The sequence below is a fragment of the Bombus huntii genome, chromosome 3, assembly GCF_024542735.1.
Source record: "Bombus huntii isolate Logan2020A chromosome 3, iyBomHunt1.1, whole genome shotgun sequence".
Classification (NCBI taxonomy): Eukaryota; Metazoa; Arthropoda; class Insecta; order Hymenoptera; family Apidae; genus Bombus; species Bombus huntii.
Window position 1 is genome coordinate 9,972,691 of NC_066240.1, and position 23,221 is coordinate 9,995,911.

The 23,221-nt window shown below is 34.8% G+C and overlaps 2 protein-coding genes across 2 annotated transcripts; one reads left to right on the plus strand and one right to left on the minus strand.

Annotated features, from left to right (window-relative positions):
* Positions 1 to 8,357: 8,357 nt before the first annotated feature.
* Positions 8,358 to 17,774, minus strand: LOC126863812 (peroxisome biogenesis factor 1). The gene is made up of 15 exons (XM_050614373.1): positions 17,627 to 17,774; positions 15,793 to 16,008; positions 15,609 to 15,723; positions 14,330 to 15,308; positions 13,798 to 14,012; positions 13,031 to 13,187; positions 12,801 to 12,963; positions 12,332 to 12,491; positions 11,589 to 11,905; positions 11,433 to 11,497; positions 11,205 to 11,264; positions 10,940 to 11,126; positions 10,565 to 10,738; positions 8,954 to 9,066; positions 8,358 to 8,621 (listed from the first exon to the last, which is right to left on the minus strand). The coding sequence occupies exons 1-15, from the start codon at positions 17,717 to 17,719 to the stop codon at positions 8,549 to 8,551; spliced, it is 3,087 nt and encodes a 1,028-aa protein (XP_050470330.1). The 5' UTR covers positions 17,720 to 17,774; the 3' UTR covers positions 8,358 to 8,548.
* LOC126863817 (G2/mitotic-specific cyclin-B3) lies at positions 17,563 to 23,099 on the plus strand. Its single transcript, XM_050614387.1, has 8 exons — positions 17,563 to 17,817; positions 18,383 to 18,601; positions 19,299 to 19,557; positions 19,647 to 19,985; positions 20,073 to 20,522; positions 21,004 to 21,159; positions 21,229 to 21,536; positions 21,639 to 23,099. The coding sequence occupies exons 3-8, from the start codon at positions 19,336 to 19,338 to the stop codon at positions 21,688 to 21,690; spliced, it is 1,527 nt and encodes a 508-aa protein (XP_050470344.1). The 5' UTR covers positions 17,563 to 17,817; positions 18,383 to 18,601; positions 19,299 to 19,335; the 3' UTR covers positions 21,691 to 23,099.
* The last annotated feature ends 122 nt before the right edge of the window (positions 23,100 to 23,221 follow it).

Below are 23,221 nucleotides of genomic sequence, written 5' to 3' on the forward strand. Positions count from 1 at the left end.
TTTCTTCAAATGGTCAGAATTATTATACGTGTTGCACATTGCTGAAATATAATAACGAAACACTGTATTCTATAAACTCGTCAAATTTCAAATAACCAAATAAATAATTAAAGAATGACGCGTTTGTCTTAAAAAAAAAACATTAACAGATAGGCATTTTTATTTTTATAAAAATTCATTTTATTAGATTCTTATTTTTGTAAAATACGTTTATTTATCTTATTAATATTATCTTCTTTATCTAAGAAGAAAAAAGGATGGTTTACAATCTGTAAAATAGATGAAAGAAGAAGAAATTTTCAGTGGATCGGTGGAACGAAGGAAATCGACGAAGGGTGAATGGAAGAGAAAAAGAACGGTGCTCGCGGAGACGCGACGCGAGCGCAAATTATTTTTCACGGTGACAACCATCCCCGATAGAGGCTCAGGAATCCATGCACCAATGGATATGCAGCGGAGGCAAAATATAATGCAACGTTCGCTTCTCTCTTCTCTCCGCTCTTCTATTTCCCCGTAACCAACAAAGGAAGGATTTGTCGCGAAGCGAAGCTCCGCCGCCGACAAAACCTTACCCTCTCCTCTCCACACCCCTCCTTCACCTATCTATTCGTACGCTTTGTAAAGCTTTTAGCCCATTACAAGAGCGTGTGTAGCGCGTTCGGCTCGTCGATTGATGTAATGCTATTCTTGTTGCTATATTTATGCTTAATGCATATTCCTTCGACGCGACGCCGTTGAATTATATGTATATATATTATACGTATTTGCCAGTGTATTTCAATGTTCTATACAAGGAACGGGAATGTCACATGTACTCTGTGTGTTTTATTATTCCTATTGATCTGATTCTTTTACATTTACGAGGATGGTGTGTAGTTGCCTGCACGACACTGTATGGTAAAGTCGGTCAAATGTCAAAGTTCGCATGTGCATAGCATGTTGAAGGGAAAATTGAATGAGGTTTATTCTTAGTTGTGGTTTATCCCATTCATGAATAGTTGCTATTATTTGATGATACAGTAGAAGTCCCTGTATATGATCTTTCCGAAAGACAAATAGATCGTGTAATTAGAGTTCATATTATAGTTTACCAATATTGTCCACTACTTGTTAGTTCACATAATAAGAGTTCACATTCAGATAAATAGATTCAATCGACAGGAGTTCGTTTGATCAGAAACCAACTGAAATTTCGTTGCTACAAAAGGAATTCTATTTGTGCTTCATTTAACGTTATTATGTAACGATAATAATATCATCGTGACTTCTTTCTACTTTTCAATTATATTAATGCAATTTAATGTATTCTAATTTTTAATGTATTTAATGTGACATTAAGTCAACTAATACGTGGTTACTACATTTATTAAATCAAATATTGAATTATGCAGAAAGCATGTTGAAATTGCCGTTTGCTCATACTTTGGTAACTAGTCCAAGAGAAAATTCGTTTGATAAAAAAAAGGACTTGGTGTAACTAATATCATCGACGACGGGCATAATTTCTGTTTTTAAATCTCGACCCATCCTTTACCATCCCCCAACACTCTTCGGTAATTGAATTCTTGGCCGAGATTACTTTAGCTTTCGCCATTTACTTCAGCTGGAGCATCTTGCAGCGAAGCTCGAACGATGAAGACTCCTTCAACGACGCTTGAACCCCGCAGGTTATTTAAGATAGATTATTATTCTCCGAGCCGTGGCAGCAAGACATCAGCGAAAATGAAAACGCTATCATTTACAGGCGAATTAATTGCCGCGAATCACTTTATCCGCCATTCCTCTCTCCGCGGCTCCTTTCTCCTTGCTGTTCCCTGCGTCGAATGTTTAATAGAATCCTGTTGTTGCACCACGTTCCTGTCGTTGCTGGTTACCCGTTGTCCGGATACAATGTTTGTGAAATTGATAATATCGTGAGATAAATGTGTTTGTGTTTAACGATTTACAAAGAGTGAACTGAGTACTACACTTACGTAAGTCAACATTTTGAGACTTTAGTCACTAACTTTGAAAAATCAATCTTAAAGCCTGATCAGCAGTCGAACATTCCCTTGACCACAAGGTTCAACTACATAATAGCCTATCTTTCTTTAATGACCAACATACTGTAAGCCAAAATGATCCAGTTAAAAATTCAGAAACTTACTGCCCTCTAAGAATCGAACCCCAATAATTAATCAAGCGTCAAATCGTTTCGTTACCACTAAAACAACCTTTTATCTTTTGCTAATAATGAAAAATACAGTGACTGAAAACGATCCAGTTGAAAATATTTTCAAAATCACTGCCCTTAAAGTGTCCAATCTTAAGTACTGCTCAAAAGTCAAATTTCCTTCTGGTCGCAAGAACCATCAATTATAAAACGCTCTATCTTTCTTTGATAACCAAAACTACCATAAACTAGGATGATCCAGTTAAAAATTTATTCAAAGTCACCGCCTCCGAAGAATCGAACCTAGACCATAGATCAAGAATGAAATTGTCCGGAGACCACGAGGACCAGCGTCACGTTACCAGAGGTCCGATTCTTGATCCTCGATCGTCTCCCATGGAAAGGGGTTGGAGGGCCTGGATTGGAATAGGATCGGAGCGAAGCGTGAAGAGGCCGTTATTGTGGGCGCTGGCGCGCGTCATTTGATCGCGCACAGTGGAAGCCGAGGCCTCTCTGTGTGCACCATTTCCCTCCTGCCAGGCTTGTCGGCCGATCCGCCACCCCCGTTTTCCCTCCACTCTCCCCTTCGCCATCGGTCGTCTGTCGTTTCGCCCCGCGCCGCCGTCGAAGTTGCGCAACCCAGCCCGCAGGAAGGGTAGGTGGGCCTGTGAGGGTGGAATTTAGCCCGCAGGCCGGCCAACCTAATGGAAACAAGAAATTGCGGCAAACAGCGTTACCCACGCCTCGACGCCCCGTAAATATCGCGGCCGAGAGAGACAGCGTGGCCGAGAGCGGCGCCCACAACAGCGTCGACTGTCCTTGTCAAAAGATCCTCTGGATCGGCTACCCTGTAAGGGGAGGCCGCTGCAAAGGGTGCCAAGCGACGTGAAACGTCATCATGAACATCTTTCTACTCAGTTGTTCGATGCTATTTAATGTTTGGATTGTTTTCTTTGTTGGGGGTGAACCGCGATAGGCAGTTGGACAGAAAAGTACATATGTAGTTTGGAAAACTGGATGAGCATTCGGATGATTTGTTTGAATGATTGGAGAGGTTGAAGGATGATTTATTTCGGGGGTTGGAATGAGGGTAATTGTTTGGCAGAATTGGTTAGGGGTTTTCGAAGATCTGCCGATTATTTTATATTGGAAGTTTTCAGTGTAGATATTAACACATACAACACGTGATTACAACTCCAACTACTCCAACTATTGGCTGGTGATCGGTAGTTAATTACTGCTATTAAAAAACGAGTTTCTTTTGTTTACTGTGCGTTAGCCAGGTATAATCACGAGAATTAGGTTATAGCATTAGACTAGTATAGTCATATAGAATTAGCATAGCCATATAAGGTTTCGGTAAAAGTAACTTAACTTCAACTAGTTACATCCCGAAATTAAGTCTCGAAACTGTAATAGATTCAACTATGATAAACTATGACAAATTCAATCCTATCACACGCAAATAATCAGCATATGAATTAGTTTAAAATTACTGATTTAATTCATTCTTCAGATTATAGACGAACTTAACTAAAGAAATTTTCAGAAATTTTTCTATCTAAGGGAAATTAATTCAATTGCCATTTCCAAAAGACAGTAGAAGTGGTTCGGCGCGATAAAACGTTGGTAACAATAGAAACGGAAACCGTAGACATTCTTGTAATGCAGCTTCCGGACATTGGACGCGTTCGAGCGGGTAGTACTCGTTCCTGGTAAAAGCGCATTGGCCATCGTCTATTTATCTGGGTCTCTGATAATCGAGTTATCGCTGCTTTCTTTTCATTCGATTCGACCGACACCGAGAGATATCGGTGACACTTTCGAGGGATCGGCCACGTTTCGAGTGCAATTTATTAGAGAAACTCTCGTGTACAACGTTCCGACGATTTCACCCCACCAACAGAATCTCCCGTGTTTGCCAAGAACGTTTGTTCTCCAAGCACAACTTTACATCATGCCATTTTTCCTCCCTGACATTCACATCGTTGTATCCATTTTTAAATTGTTCAATAATAATTTTATCTGTTTACCTTTAAACATTTTTGCTTTATGCATTAATCTGTACATTTATGGAAAATTAAAAAATATAATAATATAAAATATATAACATTTAACATATGTACATACAATACATAACAAATCCAAAGTATAGTTCTCGTTACAATATTTAAATTGACGAAACGAATCTTTGCTCATATTCCATTTTTTCCTTCGACAGAATAAAGCTAGACTAGTATTCTTTATAGAAATATGAATTATATAAAAATCCGCAGTCTAATTATTACGATATATATATATATATATATATATATATATATATATATATATATATATATATAATATATAATATATATAATATAATATATATATATATATATTATATATTATATTATTTTATATATATATATAAGTATGTTGAATAATTATGACATAAAATATAGTAATAACAACAACCATACTTTTAAAAATCACAAACCCCACAAAATATGCGATCCAAACTACAAATCGAAGTATACTCGAAGTAGCGACGAGGTGCGAAAGAAAATAGTATGAAGGAAAGACGGTCACGACTTTGAAAAAAGGCGAGAACGCAACGGAAAGGGGGTACGCTGAATGTCGAGTTTTCAATCTGCCATTCTATCATTGACAATTTCGCGCAAATGGGATCGCGGTGCAAGGGCGTTGAGGCGTGCTCTCGGCGCACATTGGCGTTAAATAAGAGTAACCCAGCCAGCACGCCGTCACGACATAATTGCCTGTGAAATCACTAGATGGATTTTGCCTCCTTGTTCTGCATTTCCATCCTGTATTTTTGCAACACCACCCACGCCTAGTCCAGCCTCCAGCTGTGCCGGCCGCGTAATTCCGGGATCGAATCGCAACCGCGAAATTGTTTCATATCACAGCCGCGAATGTGATTCGTCTGCACACCCGTGAGCCAACCATGACACGAAATTTCAATCTTCTTTGGATGGATTCCTTTAATTTCGAAATTCTATCATAAGCGGGGATAGAAAATGAAATTTCATAAAAACAGAGCTTTCACGGGAGATTGAAAGGGAATATGATAATCCTTGGGATTTTTATTGCACAGAGAAATCGTTTACTGTGCTTGTTATTTTTCAGCTGAGAATATTTGTACGTTTATGAAGAAAAAATTGTAATGTGTGCGGAATACATACATATTTAAAATATCCAGAGTAAAACAATCGTTATAATTAGACTTCGAAGTTGTATGGAAAATATAAAGGTATAAAAAAACACACAAAAATTGGTATAAAAATGAAGTTCGTTCCGGGAATACGTTTCGTTCCAGTCCAATTTCGCTTTGTAGAAGGGGAACAATCGTTGCAGTTGGAGGACGGTGAATCTTTTCCTTTCGCGACTTCTACCACAAAGGTGCACTGGTACTTTGACCAGAGAAATGTATTTCCGCGATTCGGTAATCGCCTTACCGCGGCACAGACCGCCGTTACAGCCTTATCTTGTAGCAACCGCGAGATAGAGAGAAAGGAGACCGACGCTATAAAGAAAGAGCACGTGAATCGGAATGTACGACCAACCCAAAACTGAATTCTCTTTTTGAAAATTATTCTAGATAATAAGTTGGAAGTTTGCGAGCTCCGTGAAGAAATGAACTTCCCGGTACGAAAGTTATCGATTTGTTAGCGATGAGGATATTCTTTTCGTCCTTGGAGATTTTTACTATTTCTTTATCGAATTCTTTTCTGCAAGAAAATACAACGTAGTTATCAATTAATACGAATAAAGGTTTCTCATAAATAATGTTTGTCATATAGTATTCCATTAAAAAGTGAATTCCTCAACCACATTAATAGAATGTTTCTCGATGCATATTAACTACATATCCTAGGATAGTTACACAGCTTCCACAAAAGACGAAACTAAACATTTGAATTTATGCGAGGAACGCTGTCGTCTTTTTAAAATTCCAACTTTTTAAAAAGACCATTTCTCTCAGGAGTGGAAAGACAAAACCATAGGACGATCAAACGGAGGTAAGAGCGACTAGAAGAAAAGCGGAAACGAGAATGCGAGGTAGCGTAACAGCCACGGGTCTGCTTAGCATAAAAATGGCCAATTATCCGGCTAACAAGCCGGCCGAGCGACGAAAACCCCGTGGAAACGCGGAGGCTGGCTGGTCCTAACTCCGTTAGCGCCTCCTCGCCTCTTGAAGCAGATTAGTTAGCGTAAATGCCGTCGGTCCTAGCATTTTTATTCCTGATTACCGTTTCTCGTCGTACTAATCTCGTTACCTTGACATTCGAAAACTTAACTCCCTCTCTCTCTCTCTCTCTCTCTTTTCCTCCACCTCCTTTTTCCTCTACTTTTCATCGACAAGAAGGGCGTCTTGAAGCGAAGAAGACGTTACGAAGAAGAGGTGAGAGAAGCTACAGAAACGTAGAGGCACCCAGCCAGTTCGAAGGACACGCGACAATGCCGTCATGATTTCCAAGAGGACTGAATGCCATCCTAATTCTTCGCGGAATAATCGCGAGTGCAAGTTTGTTTGCCTCCGCGTTCACCGGTACTATGTGTTGCGTAATGGCTTCTGATGGTTGCGGAAAACTCACCACCGGAAACGCCTTTCACTTGGACTTTAACTGAGACGCTTAGTTTTTTAATTTTGTTATTTAAGTAGCAGTGGCAGCGATGAAAAGTCGATAGAAAAGTTTTTCTTTTCGTAATACACTAACCGCTCGTACATATCCAGATATTTCTGTCAATTTGTAGTAACAGTTCATAAATGTTGATAAAATGTATAAATTAATGGGAAGCTAATGGCTAAAAGTGGTACTCATTGTCACACACGTATTTCAAAAGTGCCAGAAAATAACTGAGTCCCGTGTTAGAATGTCAAAGAGAGATCTTTCTTAAATACTTGACCTTCAGATATTTCGTAGGATCTATCTTTTTTGTCAACATTACGCGTTTAATGTGCGTGTATAAATAATTCTTTTGTAAGTTTTTAAATAGTTCTTTGCTTTTTCCAATGAACTTATTCGAATTGAAATACTGTATTTGCAACGATATAACTGTATAACGATATAATTTTATTTCCATTTTCCTTCCAATAAAACATACACACCTATGAAAGGAACTCGTCGAGAGACTAGCGAACAAATCGGAACCGGAAACGAAGATTCCCGACGTTATTTCAACGAGCGCGTAATTTCTTTGGAATCCGCTTATCCCAGCCTCGCAAAACTATAAACACATGTCGACGTAGAGAGGGTTGGGTGGTCGTGGGGTAGATGCTGGTTAACCAGGCTGAAGTAGGAGGCAGCTGAAAGCTAGAGGCGGATGTCGCACCGGGGCAAAGTTAAATTAAATCACGGGCGAAGGCAGCTAATATTGTAGTTTATCTGGCGGGACATTAGCGCGGTGAAATATGCGCCTCCTTCGCCTGAACTTAAAATCAAGATTCACCGAAGTTCCCAGAGCCTCGTTCTCACTCTCTCACTCTCTCTCTCTCTCTTTCTCTCTCTCTCTCTCTCTCTCTCTCTCTCTCTTTCTCCTTCTCACTGTGTTTCACTTCTGAAACTCGTTCTCTGTCTTACATGCGGCCACATCCTTCCTGCTAAGTCGCGCATGAAAATACTAATTATTATACCGATTATTAATACGAAAAGTTCCGTGGCGTGCTATGCCCGTGCTGTTAAGCTTCAGCATGGCGTGCAACGACGCCGCCGGAGGCTGAGTTTCTTGAGAGACGCAGGCATCCGGATTACGCTTATGCTCGGCTAAACGAGGAAAACTGGGCCCCCGTCTACGCGAACGGCTTCGCGGATCTGCAGAACCGTATATACGCGATAAAACGAAAATTAGAACGCGTTCTTCTTTGCGTCAGGCGATTTCGGTTTGCCAGAATTGTTCGAGCACAGTCTGTCTTGACGGAGAATTCGATAATATTGTTACAGAATAGGGCTCCGTCTTCACTCGTATACTTCATGTTATACTGTGTTATATATTGCATATTATATGTATATTATACGTATATTATATATTACACAAAATGTGCCAGAATGTAACTTTGCGAGTGTACTTTATAGATCAAGTAAAAAATATCATATAATCATAAATCGTTCAAAGGTTTATTAAAATGTTGTGTTAAAAATACGAAACACGAAAGAAGCAGTAATAAGCGTACAGTTATTATGTTATAAGACAAAAATATGAATAATTATTAAACTTTGGTTTATTAGAAATCACTTTATACAAATCGATTGTACTCTTGCAAAATTCAATGTATAAGTAATCAGTATCAATGTATAAGAATAAAGATATAAACATATTTCTTACAATGAAACATTGTACATTGAAAATATATTCTTAATTACACCAAAAAGAAGATCCATCCTCATCTTGCGTTCATGCCAAAGTAGCTTTCTGATTTTGCAATATATCTTCCACGAAATTATCATTCTTCGCAAATTTGGCATAACTGCGGTAAAAAAAATATAAAAATTACCAGGGATGAAACACTCGAAACCTCAAAATCCCACGAAATTCAGAAAGTTTTGTGTTTTCGAATACAGGAAGCTTTGACTAAACAATTTGATCTTCTAAAAAAAAATCATTAAGATTTTAATTCCTAGCAAAAGATATGTATATTCTTTAGAAAAAAAAGGAAAGAAATAAACATTCCTGGTTTCGAGAGTTTCGAGGCTTCACAAAATTTTGAATTCGATCCATTGTCACAGATCTAGAAATCAGGCTTCGACCCACTTCTAAAAATCGGCTAAGTTGTATGGATCGGTTTAAGGAAATACTTACATCCTTTTATATTTCTCCTTTTCGACACGGGATAAAGAAGGATGAGTAGATTTGATGGAATCGATTAAATGCGTCTGAGAAACCTTAATGTCCTCCGCTTCGATCTTTCCGTCCTGAAGTCAGGGTAAGAAGACAAGGCTATTAATTGGTAGGTTAAGCGAGAAACGGCCTGTAAGTCTGCCTATATGCGTTATCGTTTATCAGTAAGACGCGTTCCTCTCGAAACGTGTCGCGCTCAGGAAACTCGCTCGCTAATTAGACGTACAGTTTGGATATTCGTGTTCTTCCGGTAGGTAAGTGCCGGCGTAACTTCGTTTTCTCACTAGGAAGTTAATTAATGACTCTACCACCTTCAGCGTATTAGACACACAACACTCACACCTCTTACACGTTACACGTGAAACGCGAATACTGACACGTATACCGCTTCACTTTTTATGTTTACTTTACCGCTTATAAGTACGTGGATACTGGTATTTAAGTTAGTATTAACAACGCACGAATACTATTAAAATATATAATAGCATGATGTCAAAACATGTATATCATATACGCCGTGGTCCCTTAAATTCGCGGTACGATTGAAGTCAGGAAGGTTCTATGATTCAAAATAGAACGAAACTCAAGAATAGGAAAATTACGTCGAGAACTTTATTCACGAGAAAATTTGATATGACATGAGGTATATGTTCTATAAAAAATATAAATTACATTACCTATATGTTGTATAAATAACTTTTCTGCTTGAGATAGTGGAGAAGCATTGAAGGTCAGGTTAATAATGTAATTTAGAATTAGTATCCTTTTAGAATTGAATCGACGCAGAATAAGCGTCAATAGCAACGAGTGTAGTAATTCTTAAACTAAAGACTACTCTCATAAGTCGCTGTATTTTTAATAAAGCATCGAAGAAAGTGATCTCGTGATTCAATCGCAAAATCCGAACTCTTGGAAGCAAGGTGGCAACCGAGGGTGTGGGTGGTGTCTGCCTTTCGATTTTACAGGACCGCTGCAGGCCCTAAACCGTGTATCATTATAACGCATAAGATAATAACCCCCTCGACGTTCAGTGAGGCGTAGGCCAGGATGAAGTGGAGCGAAATGGGGGATGGCTGGTGCTCTCGGCAGCGTGCGCTAATAAACCTGGTCTACGTTTCCTCAGTTATATCGCACCATACCTACCCACCTAGCCAGCTCGACACTCTATATACATAGGACATAAGCAGAGAGGGGTGGGAGAGGAGTATACACCTAACGATATTATCATCATTACGCACTATCTTACTTCGGAAGCTCCCTACAAATGATTCTCGGCCGGAGTCGCGCTAAAATGCTTTTCATTATTACAGAAGAGAGATACAACGGGCCGTGTAACAAAACGGCGCGATCGTTAGGAACAGAGGAACAATTCTTTGGTCCGTAATATGTACAATTCGTTTTCGTTACTTAAACATTGCCTTCATATTGCGCAACTTATATTCATGCTAGCGTTTAAGTGGGGTTCGTTGATAAAGGGTTCGTTGCCTGACATTTTATTATACGTAACGTGGCTAATGTGGTGTACATATATATATATCGTACGTAGTCCTAAATCAATTTAGACATACTTACAGGAGCATTCGCAACAGCATCTTCGAAAGCTGATAGTCTGGCCTGCGTTACCACAGCATTTAAATCTGCACCCGTAAATCCTGAAGTAAGTACTGCCAGTTCTTTTAAATCTAACCCCGTCGTATCTATATTTTGTGTTTTACACAGGGCAATTAAGATTTCCTCCCTGTCCACCTATATAATTCGAGAAATAATTTTATTCAACTGACATTCTTATCAGGGAAACTATTACATAATTTTATTGTACCTATATAGAATCTTTTTCTGTATATAAACTTTCATTTCGAGTTATAAAAATATAGAATTCTTATTAGAATTTATTAGAATATATTACTTTTATTTGGAATTATAAGGATAAAATCAAAAGCTACCTGCCTCATTCGGAAGTGGACAATATAAAGCTTTATCGAGACGTCCAGGTCTTAACAGTGCTGGATCCAATAAATCTGGTCTTGAAGACGCTGCCACGACTGCAACACCTTCTCTGTCCTCTACCCCATCCATTTGCGTTAATAATTGGTTTACCACTCTGTCAGTAACGCCAGTACTATCGTGACCTCGTCTGAAATAAGTTCGGTAATAAATGGTGCAGTTTAAAACGGTCCATAAACGAACATTAGTAAAAAATAAATAAATTTACCTTGGAGCAAGACTGTCAAATTCATCGAAAAATAATACACACGGTTTGGCACGAAGCGCTCTGTAAATTTCACCAATTTTTATCGTTAATCTTGAAACGAGAAATCACGCATATTTGCAGATAAGAGTTTTTCTCATTTTTTTTTTTTTTTGACTTAAAATATTTTTTAACGTTCGAAAATTAGGTCAAAATTGACTGGAAGAACATAATACAGTTAAAAACTCTTACCTTTCGAATACGTTTCTAACAGACTCCTCGCTAACACCAACATATTTTGATAATAATTCTGGACCCTGCAATACACATTTATATATGTAATAATTACATTACTAAGTTGAATAAAAGGAAAAATAGAGAAGAAAGTAAAAATGTATTTGTTCGTACTTTAACACTGATTAAATTAACACCGCATTCGTTGGCAATCGCTTTGGCGAGCATCGTTTTTCCCGTGCCAGGCATGCCGTACAATAAAACCCCATTTTGCAACTTAATCGGGGCATTCTTGAATATTTCAGGATATTTTAATGGCCACTGCAGAATCTCTACGAGAGATCTTTTCACTTCAACCAGACCGCCAATATCGGACCAAACGTGGCCCGCCCCTTTGTACAATTGTACACCTTGCAAAGATATCGGCGTGCAATTCTTCAGGGCGACCGCTACATCCTCTTCTGCGATCTCGACTGGAGGCTTGACCGTACCTTTTGTGTAAAAATCAACATTACAAATATTTATCTTATGATCAGAAATGGTACTAGTTATTCTTACTTCGCACAAAACATTAGAAAACTTGTAACTTTGTACCTTTTGTGTAAAAATTAACATTATAAATATTTATATTAAAAATTATGCCATAATTTATTCCAATCTTACAGATGAAATTATCTATAATTTTTATTTTCCATGTCTATCAATTATTTAAAACCAATTCTATCATCTCATAACAATAAAATAATAATATACAATAAAATGTACAATAGTTGGTCATTATACGAGTACATACTAATTATATGTTCATTACGATAAAAAAGAATTGTTTGATGTTAGATAAATTAATAAACGATAAAAATGAAAATGATATAATATCTTAATGTAATATTTGTTTTAAACGAAGGTAACTGTAGTACCGTGACGCTTCCAAGCGGCAAATGCAGCTTTCTCAGCCATATCCACGAGATCCTGAACCATCCATCCCTCGGTCTTGTTTCCATAGTAATCCCAATTCACGTCTCCAGGCACGTACAACTTGTCCCCAAGCATTAATTGCAAAATATCGATTCTATCCGCCTAATTAGAGAGTATACGTTATATCCCAAACGGAAACACTGATCACGATCTGAGTTATTTAAACACGATAACTTTCTAATACATAGTTCGATCACCACGTACACGTTCTCCTTCCTCTCTTTCTCAAGTTATAACTCTTAATTTATATAACTTTCATTTTAACTAACTTGGTCCTTTCTATTTCTAATTAATTTATGCACTTGTAAATAAGCGTATTATGAATTATAAATGTTTGAAACTCACATTGTGTCTTCTTATATTGCAACCGAATATCTAATTAACAAATAATATACAATCAAAATAAAATACCTTCTCTAGATTAGGAACAGCTAAAACGGTCCTAAAAAAGTGACAACCCCTAGCCGGTCTCAGTTTTTGACCTATCGTGCTAACACTCGCACACGTAGCAATTACTGATACTTGACAACTTTCTTGATATTGTGTCACTGTATTAACCAATATATCTGTGATCCTGATAACAAGAAATTAGAAAATAAGAATAAATTTTTACAATTTTATTTCAAACTAGACGGAAATACCTGGCAGCGTTTATGCTATCGGGAGTGTTCCCCTCGTCATTCATGGACGCACTAGTAATGGACTCTAAATCGTCCAAAAATAATACCGAAGGCTGGTAATAAATACATTCAGTTAGTGCGGTCATAATAATTTTTTGTAACGTTTCAGCCTTCTTTCCTAAAAATTAACAAGTCCCATAAATCGAGAAATTCTTTAAGGAAATAGGATTAAATATAATATTATATGTATAATTATATACAGGGTGGTTGGTAACTGATGGTACAAGCGGAAAGGGGGTGATTATACGCGAAAAAAGCAGTCAAAAATATAGAATAAAAATTTTCTTTTTTAATTCTTTTTTTTTAATTTTTTTAAAAATCTACAGTGAGATCCGTTATAACGAGACGTGATAAAGTGCAGGCGTACCGAGCGAAAATTCAAAGTCGATTTTCTCGAAAACAAAGCCTCAAACGAAAAATTTTTATTCTATATTTTCGATTTCTTTTTTCGCGTAGAATCACCCCCTTCCCGCTTGTACCACCAGTTACCAATCATCCTGTATAAATAGACTGAGAATGCAATTTTATATCTTTATGAATATAACCAAAGAATTAACTTTTAAGTAGAGATATATTTCATTGGTTAAATATGTTTTATTTTTTTATTTCGTATATTCTGAATATTATGTGTATTTTGTTCATTTCTCCACCTTCAAATTTTCCATAAATGAGCTATTTTCCATAAATGGCTAAACGATCGCAGTTTACTTATAGATCTATAGATCTACCTTTTAAAGATCTACAATCCATCATGTGAGTATGTACAAAATACGGTGGATTCTGTAATTTTTCTATAAGTATCTTGCAGATAGTGGTTTTGCCTGAACCAATTGCTCCAGAAATTAAGATGTTTTCAGGCTCGTATTCGAATGGTAGTTGTGTTTTTAAGCCTAGACCAAGATCTAACGCGAGTTCGCATTCTGATAGAATTTTGTTTAAGTATCTAGAACAAACAATATTTGAAGTAGAAGAAAAATTATCAAACAACAGATAAAAGCAAAACACATGTTGCTATTTAAAAAATTACTCCGATTTCTTTTTAGTTAGAAAAATAATACTTTTGAAATTATTTGTTACATCAATAAATTCTTCATTTAATGACAATAAAATTTTACTCGAAACCTTCGTTTTATTAAGTTATCAAGATTAGCTTAAATATTGTGGTGATGAATTCATAAACCATTCTGTATATTTTGAATAATTTTCAAATGTAAAAAAAAAGCTAATAATTTGAATGCATACAGAGAAGAAAAACAATACCTCGTGAATGTCTTTCCTAGCAAAGGAGTTTCTTGATCCAAGTGTTCAGATATTCTCAGTTGACTTTCCTCTTCAACATCCCTCACATGCACCCTCACGTTTCCTAAATTGTTCTCCGTGATCATGGCAAACTTACAATTCTCCGGTGAGATATTCACTATACAACGACAACCATTATCCATATCGATAACAGCACGTGCGTTGATTAACAATTCTTTATGAAAGGAATGCGTTTTAACGAAATTCTCGAAATCTCTCATAGACACAGAATTTCTCCACGAGAACAGCTCGATGGAAGATGGTGAAGATGTTTCAAAAGTATCTACCAAACACAAACTTACTTTCGCGCCTACTTTTAAGCTCAAACTGCTTCTCAAACTAGTCGAAACGTATACGCTTTTATGACGAAAATTTACGTTAAAATGGTTCCTGTCCAACGTAGAGGATTTCTCTAATAAATCTTCCAATATAAACACTCTCGTTATCAATTCCGTAGAGAGCTTTGGAACCGGGGATTCGTCTTTCTGGAGAAAATTCGTGTTTGTTATGTTCAAGTGTTGCTTGTCCTCTAGAACCTTCTTTATACGACAGATAGCAAAATCGTTTGTTTGTGAGAATTCTGGCGCTTGAATTCTTGGGATAAACACGTGATAGGGGCAACGCGCAATCTCGTCGTATTCATTTCCTTCGATTGCATCCACACTGGGCATCGGATAGACACGGTACACCGTCGGTATTTTCCTATCGCGAAAACTCTGCAAAAGTTCGTAATTCTTTGCTGCTCGGTCTTCTTCTGAATTTCGATCGTTTATGCTTGGTAAGAATCTTTTGAGAGCGGAGAGCAGATTGTTCGCCATACTGGACGACTGTTTGGAATTTTCGTCTGACTCGTTCTTTTTTGTACTTGCTATTGTATCAGAAACGTGAACCTCGGAAAATTGCTCGAGCCTTCCGTATTTCATTGCTGGCTCTAGCGATTCTGTAAAAAAGGAACGACTCTAGATATGTATATATTTCTATTCGCAAAATAATAAAGACTTATCGACTCTGTAACCTTAATTAACCACAGCTGGTAACTAAGCAAACTTTAATTATTTTTAATGGCCATTCCTATGAACAATAGTCATTTTAATTACGATATGAATTCTTACACTATAACTTCTTTCACATTATGTCCATCTGATCTTTGTTTGTTGTAGCGTTCTAATTTTGTTGGTAATAAACGATCGTCGTAGGGAACATAGGGTGTCTCATTATACAGGGAATTTTAATTACTTGCCTACGATTAGCGTAATGGATGTATGTTTCGAAACCCACGCGACGATTGGCTGTCCAGCAGCTACCATGTGAATTTGGCTTAACAGTGTCGATTGCACCTTTTCCATTTGTATTTCCTAAAAGTAATACAATTTTATATCCAGTCGAGTGTACGACAATGCTACCTGAAATTTTATAGGACATACCAAAATTTCCCTATCAGGCGCAGTGAGAGGTGCAACGTTAATTTTTGTTGAAATTGGAACATCCTTCAAGAGGGATACAAATACTTCGTCACCTTCTTCAATGTTCAAACTTCTTGCAAAAATTGTGCCAAGGCACAGTGTTCCACTGGGATTCGGTCTTACGTTATAAGACATGTAATATGTTTCATCCTTATGCATTATTTGAATTACATTCTCCTATAATTTATAATAAAGGATATTGAATTATTAAAAAAAGAAAAAAAAACAGGATGATTATATATTAATACAATTGCAGAGCATATAACAGAAACGTGTCAAATTTGTTATATCTTTCATAATAATTTACTCTAACAGCTAAGAAGTTAAATTCACAAGATACAATTGATATTATAAGAAACGATTTATATCTTGTCGAAGAATAATTCATCTCTATTTAGGTTCCACTGATTTACTTCAACTTTAAATTTTATTCATATATTTTATTAAAAATTAAAATATTTCAACAATATACATCATGCATTTGGAATCACATAATTTTGCTTAAACTGTTGTCTTATCATTTTGAAGTTATATATACCCTGTGTAGCAGTAGACAAAATCAGAAGGGAATTACTATTCCTCATTCGATAACACCCAATAACGGCATCAAACAATGTATAAGAATGTCAGGCAATAGGCGTGGATAACTTTTTGGGATTAAATTTAATAAACTGATAACAAATTTAGTGTAATGCGACTTAAACCGTCTAACCGATAGGTATAAAGATCACAAAAGTAAAAAAAAGTTAAGAGATATCTGACGTAGTGCACTCTGAATGCCTGGTTTTCACAATACTGATTTTAAATTACACAGGTATAAAAACCCGCATAACTGCTTACAATAAGAGCGGGTAACGCAAATCGGACTATTTTATTTTACCAGCCGATCTCTACCATCAGTTAAACATAAATTTATTTAGGAAAGTAATGCGTTAGCAATTAGAAATGTCACATAATTCTTCAACTTATTGTATACCATTAAAATACCTTCTGACCCGCCTCTATTTTTACGACCCTAACTTTATTGAAACGACGGAATAAAATGTTTCATTGCTCTGATTTAATGCTTATATTAACAATTTTAAACAAAGGTAGAATAACAATGTTTAAGAAAAATATGAGAAAAATAAATGATTCCTAATATAATTTTTACATAGGTTTATATTTTTTGCTTGCAGAAAACTGCTGGTGTAATTAAATTTTTTGTTAAAAAAATACACAATATTTTTCAGATCCAATAGTTTTTGAAGTGTTAAAAAAAAATTCCTTTTTTCCTCTCTAATTTTGAGAACCGTTTTCTATCCTTACGTATATATTAGTAAATACAAAAAAATACGTGTCAAATATTTTTCCAAAAATTGGCTGATCTTTAAATTTTAAGGAATTAACCTTTCTAAATAATTACTTTAGAAAAACTTTTTTGCATACGCACATGTTCTCCTTTTATCATATAATGGTAACAGAAATGAACAAAATCATTTATTACGAAATCAATATAAAAATTTAAATTATTACTTGTAATAAAGCGGTAATACTTAAAACTATTACGATTAATGAATAATATATAGATCTGTAATCATCGAAATATCTTCAATGCCTACGAGAACTTTCTTATCTACTTAACCGAAGAAAAAATTAATCTCGACATCTAGCGAGACGATAGGATATTACCGCATTCAAAATCGACTCGTTGAGTTCCAATTGGTGTATCAGATATTCTATCTACCACTATATGTGTGATATATGTTTCACAATCTATACGTTTCCTAGTTGATTATAAGAACAAAGCACCAACCTTAGTTTCCAATTTACGTAGCCAGGTGTCCGGCAAATAAGCAAAACAGTTGTTCACTGTTATATACTTAACTACAAAACGTTCACTTTGCATTCTTTTGGTTCATAAAATCAAAGACCAATAAAAACGAAAATCCGGAGCACGGCACGCGAAGGTACACACGTATGAAGAGAATATATGATAAATATTCGGTATGTGACAAAACTTTCACAATATCCAAACGAAAACCATGTTTAGTTAGGTTAGCGAACATCAAAGAAACGAAATACTCTTTATAATTGCTCAAATAGAATTTATGTATCTACCCGAAGTTTCAAGCATGCTAGTGTTTTACTCTAAATCGAACGATTAAATACAGGTCAAAGGTTAATTATTTATTACAAATATTAAGTTCAAACTATTCACATGAGACCAATTATTTGCAGTAAAAATGTATTGTAGTATTCAACAGAACAAACAAGAGGAAGATAGACATAAATGTTCTGTATATATATATTAATGTATATGTAATGGACAATTTTTTATACATATTGTTTCGTTTTACATTATAGACAGTCATAAATTGAGTATACCAAATTGTTAATCAATTGGTATATTTTTCTACTTAAAGTTCAGTAATGTGATGCACACGTTATATTAAAGATTAATTAAAATTATACTTGTACAATATAAGCCATTGATTATATAAAGTATAAAAAACGGATGTATACATTTTGAATAAACGGAACAGTATTGAATTGTATATTTTGTCGATAGGTGGCGGTCGGATTAATTTCGTCTCTGATTGGCTGGCGTAAACCGAAGTGGTCCAATAACAGGAAGAGTTAACAATAACTGTGATAATTTGAACAGCGTCAACTTCAGTTGCTCTCATGAGATAAATGGACACATAGCAATCTGTTAGTAGCATAAGAATTTGATAAATGAGAAACATTATTAAACCAGAACACACTAAATCATAATTCATACTTACAAGTAAGTTAGAATAATTCATATATTGTCAGAAAATAACCTTTTAAGTGAATAGTCAATTTTCCTCGTGTATACAAATTACTAGTTTTGGGCCGTTTTTGCGATCGCTTGTCTTTATAGCAGTCATGATGAATTTATTAAACTTATTTTCATTCTTCTTTGACATTACTTTTAAAGATTGTGTATCGTAATTTTGAAACGATAAAACTTGTGCTTTCGTATCTCATCTAACGACGTATTCTTGGTGTATATTCCCGCGCTTTTCTCTCATTCTGAATAGACCGTTTCATGAATTAAGTCAACAATCGAAATTTGGGTACAAGAAATATAGAAAAATTTCTCGATTTATAACAGAAAGTGATTCCAATTTTTTAATAAACTGGTTAGATATTGATCAAAGTGCTATAAAATTGTGCCAATGAACAAATAAACGATCGAATTTATTGATCATCGAGCTTTGCTTTCTTCGTAATTTAGTCCACGTATATTTAACATATTGCTATTGAAAGTCTTATATTGCGTTAAAAAATATTGCTGTAATATTTATTTATATTTAGATATTTTTAAGTAAAAACTTTAATTTAAAACTTAAGGTTAAAATCTTTTATTTAATAATGGATTTAAACAGTCGTTGATTGTATTTTTATTACTGTAAAATTATACATTAAATCTAATATATTAATACTTGATTCCTATATAGGGGAAAATCTGAATTTTAATCTTAAGTAATTATAAGGATGGCTCCATCAAAAATTTTAAATATACAAAATAAACAAAGTGGTACTAATGTGACAAATACAAGAAAAAGAATAGCCACGAGAAGTCAAAATTCTGCACTAAACAATGTTTTAGTTAAGCCACCTGTTCTCGGTAAAGATCCCCGTGTCAAAAGAAAAGCAGAAGCATCCCCACCAAAAGAAAAGACAACAAAGAGATCTGCACTGGGAAATATTACTAATGTATGTTATTTAATCTTTCATTTTTCTTCTTTTATATTTTGTTGATAAAAGTCCCATGAAATATAATAATAGAACATATAAAATTAAAGGCAATTGGAAAAACATTGGGGACACATCAAACACAAGAACCAAAGAAAACAGTAAAAAAGACAGCTGTTACTCAAGTAAAACCCTTCACACAGACAAGTTCTATTAGAACGCTTGAAAAAGTTGTGACTAAGCCAGAGGTAATACCTCAGAAACCAAAGCCAGTGCCACGTGTGAAACCAGTAAAAAAGGATGATGGAAAAGTTGAAATACCTAGTAAAATTGTAAAGGTTAGACGTAGTTTAGATTTAGAAAAATCAGAGGACAGTTCTTTGTATGTAAGTGCATTAGATGATATTGGAGATGACAGTACGAAGAAATTCAGAAAAAGCAATGTACAGGTAAGCAATTTTTGTTATTATATATCTTTACCTATATGGTGTACTTTTATGTGAATTTTAAGTGTTCAAATAAATATTTAAAAACAGCCTGAAGAAATCGAGGAAACAGATGAAAAAAATGAACCAAGTGAGCCCCAAGTACCTGCGGAAGTTGAAGAAAAATTAGTAACGAATCAACTGGATGCTGTTCCTGAAAGAACATTACCTGAGGGTGTTCAATGGGATTTTGATGTAGAAAATTGGTTGGATCCATTTCAAGTTTCTCACTATGCCATGGATATTTTCAATTATTTAAAAGAAAGGGAACATCTATTTTCAATTGGAGATTATATGGAAAAACAAGTATGCCTCTCACGATGGATGAGAGCTTTATTAGTTGACTGGATGGTAGAAGTTCAAGAATCCTTTGAACTCAATCATGAAACTCTATATCTGGCTGTGAAACTAGTTGACCTATACTTGACGAAAGTAATTGTTGGAAAAGAAACATTACAATTATTGGGAGCAGCAAGTCTTTTCATAGCAAGTAAATATGATGTTAGTATTGAAATTAATTGTATTGTGTTATTTAACCCTTTGTGGACTACCGCCGCATATATGCGTTCTGCGTAAACCATCAGTTTAGCCGAGGAACTCATATATTCAGTTGGCAAAAACAACTGATAAAGCCGAAAGACTCATATCTGTGTCCCACATAAACGCTTCGCTATGGTCGAGAAACTCGTGTATCTCATATATGCGTATATATAAAAGACTCATACGTGTGTCATTTTATTTATCCTATGGAGAAACTGTGCGTGTACATATGTTTAGAATTTGACATCTTGGAGTGCTATGAACGAAAATCGCGTCTAAGCAGAAATGTGTGCTAGCAATTTTAAATGACTATCGCGGCAGCAGCCCGGCCTCATGGTACGGTTGACTTCGAACCGTCCCGTCCGCAAAGGGTTAATTTCTAAACAAACTTAACGTCTCTCATTATTGTTCTCGTTGTTATTGTAATTGTATAATTTTAAAGGAAAGAATACCTCCAATGGTGGAAGATTTTTTGTATATATGTGACGGTGCTTACACACAAAGAGAATTAATTAGAATGGAAATGAGCATATTGAAAGTAGTCGATTTTGATCTTGGTATACCACTTTCTTATCGATTTCTTCGACGATATGCTAGGGTGAGTTACGTTAATAACACTTTTTTTTATCATAATGTAACAAATTATAATTATGTCGTTTTCGAACAGTGTGCAAAAGTGTCGATGCCGACATTAACTTTAGCTCGATATATTCTTGAATACTCATTAATGGATTATTCGACAATAATGTTCAGCGATAGTAAAATGGCTGCATCTGCACTCCTCCTAGCATTACAAATGAAAGATTTAGGAGGGTGGACTCCTACTCTAAAATATTATAGCGGTTATAGTGTTGATGACATACGAGACATCGTAAATATTATGAACCAAGGGTTACATCGGAATCTTAAAGAAGATGGACTACATCGGAAACATAAAGAAACTCTCACCACTATACACAACAAATACAGTCACAAGTAAGTATATCAATATGCTTCATATATATCTCTAATATATAATTAGAAAAACTAAATGGAGATTAAAATAACAATGAAATTTACAAATAATTTTTATTTTAGGATATTTTTTGAAGTAGCAACGCTGCCATTAAAAGATACTTTAAATATATAATTAGTTTAAGTAAAGATGTGTAGTTGCCAATAATATATAGGATTGCCTAATTATTGCTAGGTAATCTGTAATGACATTTATAAAAAAATTGAGATGGTCACTGAGCATTAACTTATAAATCAAAGTGATTGCTAATTTATGTAATAATGAAATTCCAATAAGAAAATTTTCAAGTTATCTATGCGCCATAAAAAATCAAATAAATTACGCTCAGTATAAATTTAACATGTCCAAAAGAATCGGTAAATACACGGTTTCTCTCCTTTATATTTTTTTCTTTTTTTTTATTATTATTAGTATTTATACAATATTAGTAATTTCTATCTACAATCTCAGTATTTGTAAGTTAATTTTTTCTTTTTTTTTTTTTTTTTTTTTTTTTTTTTTTTTGTTGAGAAATTTATTTTAGCGCCACACTTTTATACTTCATTGAAATTCTGATAAAAATTAATATTTTTAAATCCGTTTTTTAGCATGTTAAGATTGAAATGAATCTTTTACTCCTTTTTTTTATTTATATATAATGCTATTATATGATGTCTTACTAAAGATTTGGTTGGTACACATATTCAAATATCAGTAAATAGAAAATTAAGTGGTACTCATATTTTATAGAGAGTGGCGTATTGTTATGCATTGTTGTTGCACTTTATAGACTGATAATAAATTGTATGCTCCTAAGGATAGTTACATGAAATACCGACGAATATATATTTTTATGCATTACACTCGTTATCAAAAGTAAGAAATTATTTCCTCCTTCATAAAGAAATTTAGGAATTTAAAAAATTTAGATGTTTTCGATTGATACATTGCACGAAATTAATAAATTTCAGTATATATATATATATAAATATGTAGTTTATAGAGGAAATAATGTCTCATTATTTGCTATTATACATAAAATTGTATTCTTCACTACTTTAGTTAGTTGCATACATATTATAAGTGTAACAAAGAGATCTATTTTTCGAATTTTACTCATAGTCACTAGTTGTGTCTGTAAGGCATGTTCTTTACAAAATACCACCTGTGATATATATGTATTCAAAACTTTGGTACAGTCAAATTCATCACGATTTTGTCATAAACAATATTTATGCAAGGCATGTGCCTATCAATTAGAACATGTTGGATCAGGAGGGTAGTTGTACATAGTAAACACAATTAACGATGTGTACATATTTTTAACACTTATTAAATCAAATTTAGGGTGATTTTTTTATAATAAAAATTTATCATATAGAAATACTACATAGTAAGACTTATTGACATTAGGTGGTGTACATAATATCATATTTTTGTACCAGCAGTGAATGTATTACCTATTATTTTATAAGATGTGTGTATGTGAACCATTGTAAACGAGATGTAATTTAATAAAAAATAATGATTTTTCATTTTTTGTACATATCATTCTTGTATATAATCTTCCAATACAATTTATTAAGGGAATGAAACATACAGAATAGACGGACATTAAATGGGACTCCGTGTCTCATAACCTGATCTATATTTTATTTATAATTTC

Coding starts and splice junctions, on each gene's coding strand:
- LOC126863817 (XM_050614387.1), top strand. CDS start 19,336: ATGGCTCCATCAAAAATTTTAAATATACAAAATAAACAAAGTGGTACT. Junction 19,986..20,072: donor TCAGAAAAAGCAATGTACAG/GTAAGCAATTTT, acceptor ATTTAAAAACAG/CCTGAAGAAATCGAGGAAAC. Junction 21,537..21,638: donor CACAACAAATACAGTCACAA/GTAAGTATATCA, acceptor TTTTTATTTTAG/GATATTTTTTGAAGTAGCAA.
- LOC126863812 (XM_050614373.1), bottom strand. CDS start 17,719: ATGCAAAGTGAACGTTTTGTAGTTAAGTATATAACAGTGAACAACTGT. Junction 11,906..12,331: donor TGCCGCTTGGAAGCGTCACG/GTACTACAGTTA, acceptor TTTACACAAAAG/GTACGGTCAAGCCTCCAGTC. Junction 10,739..10,939: donor ATTGTCCACTTCCGAATGAG/GCAGGTAGCTTT, acceptor CGAATTATATAG/GTGGACAGGGAGGAAATCTT.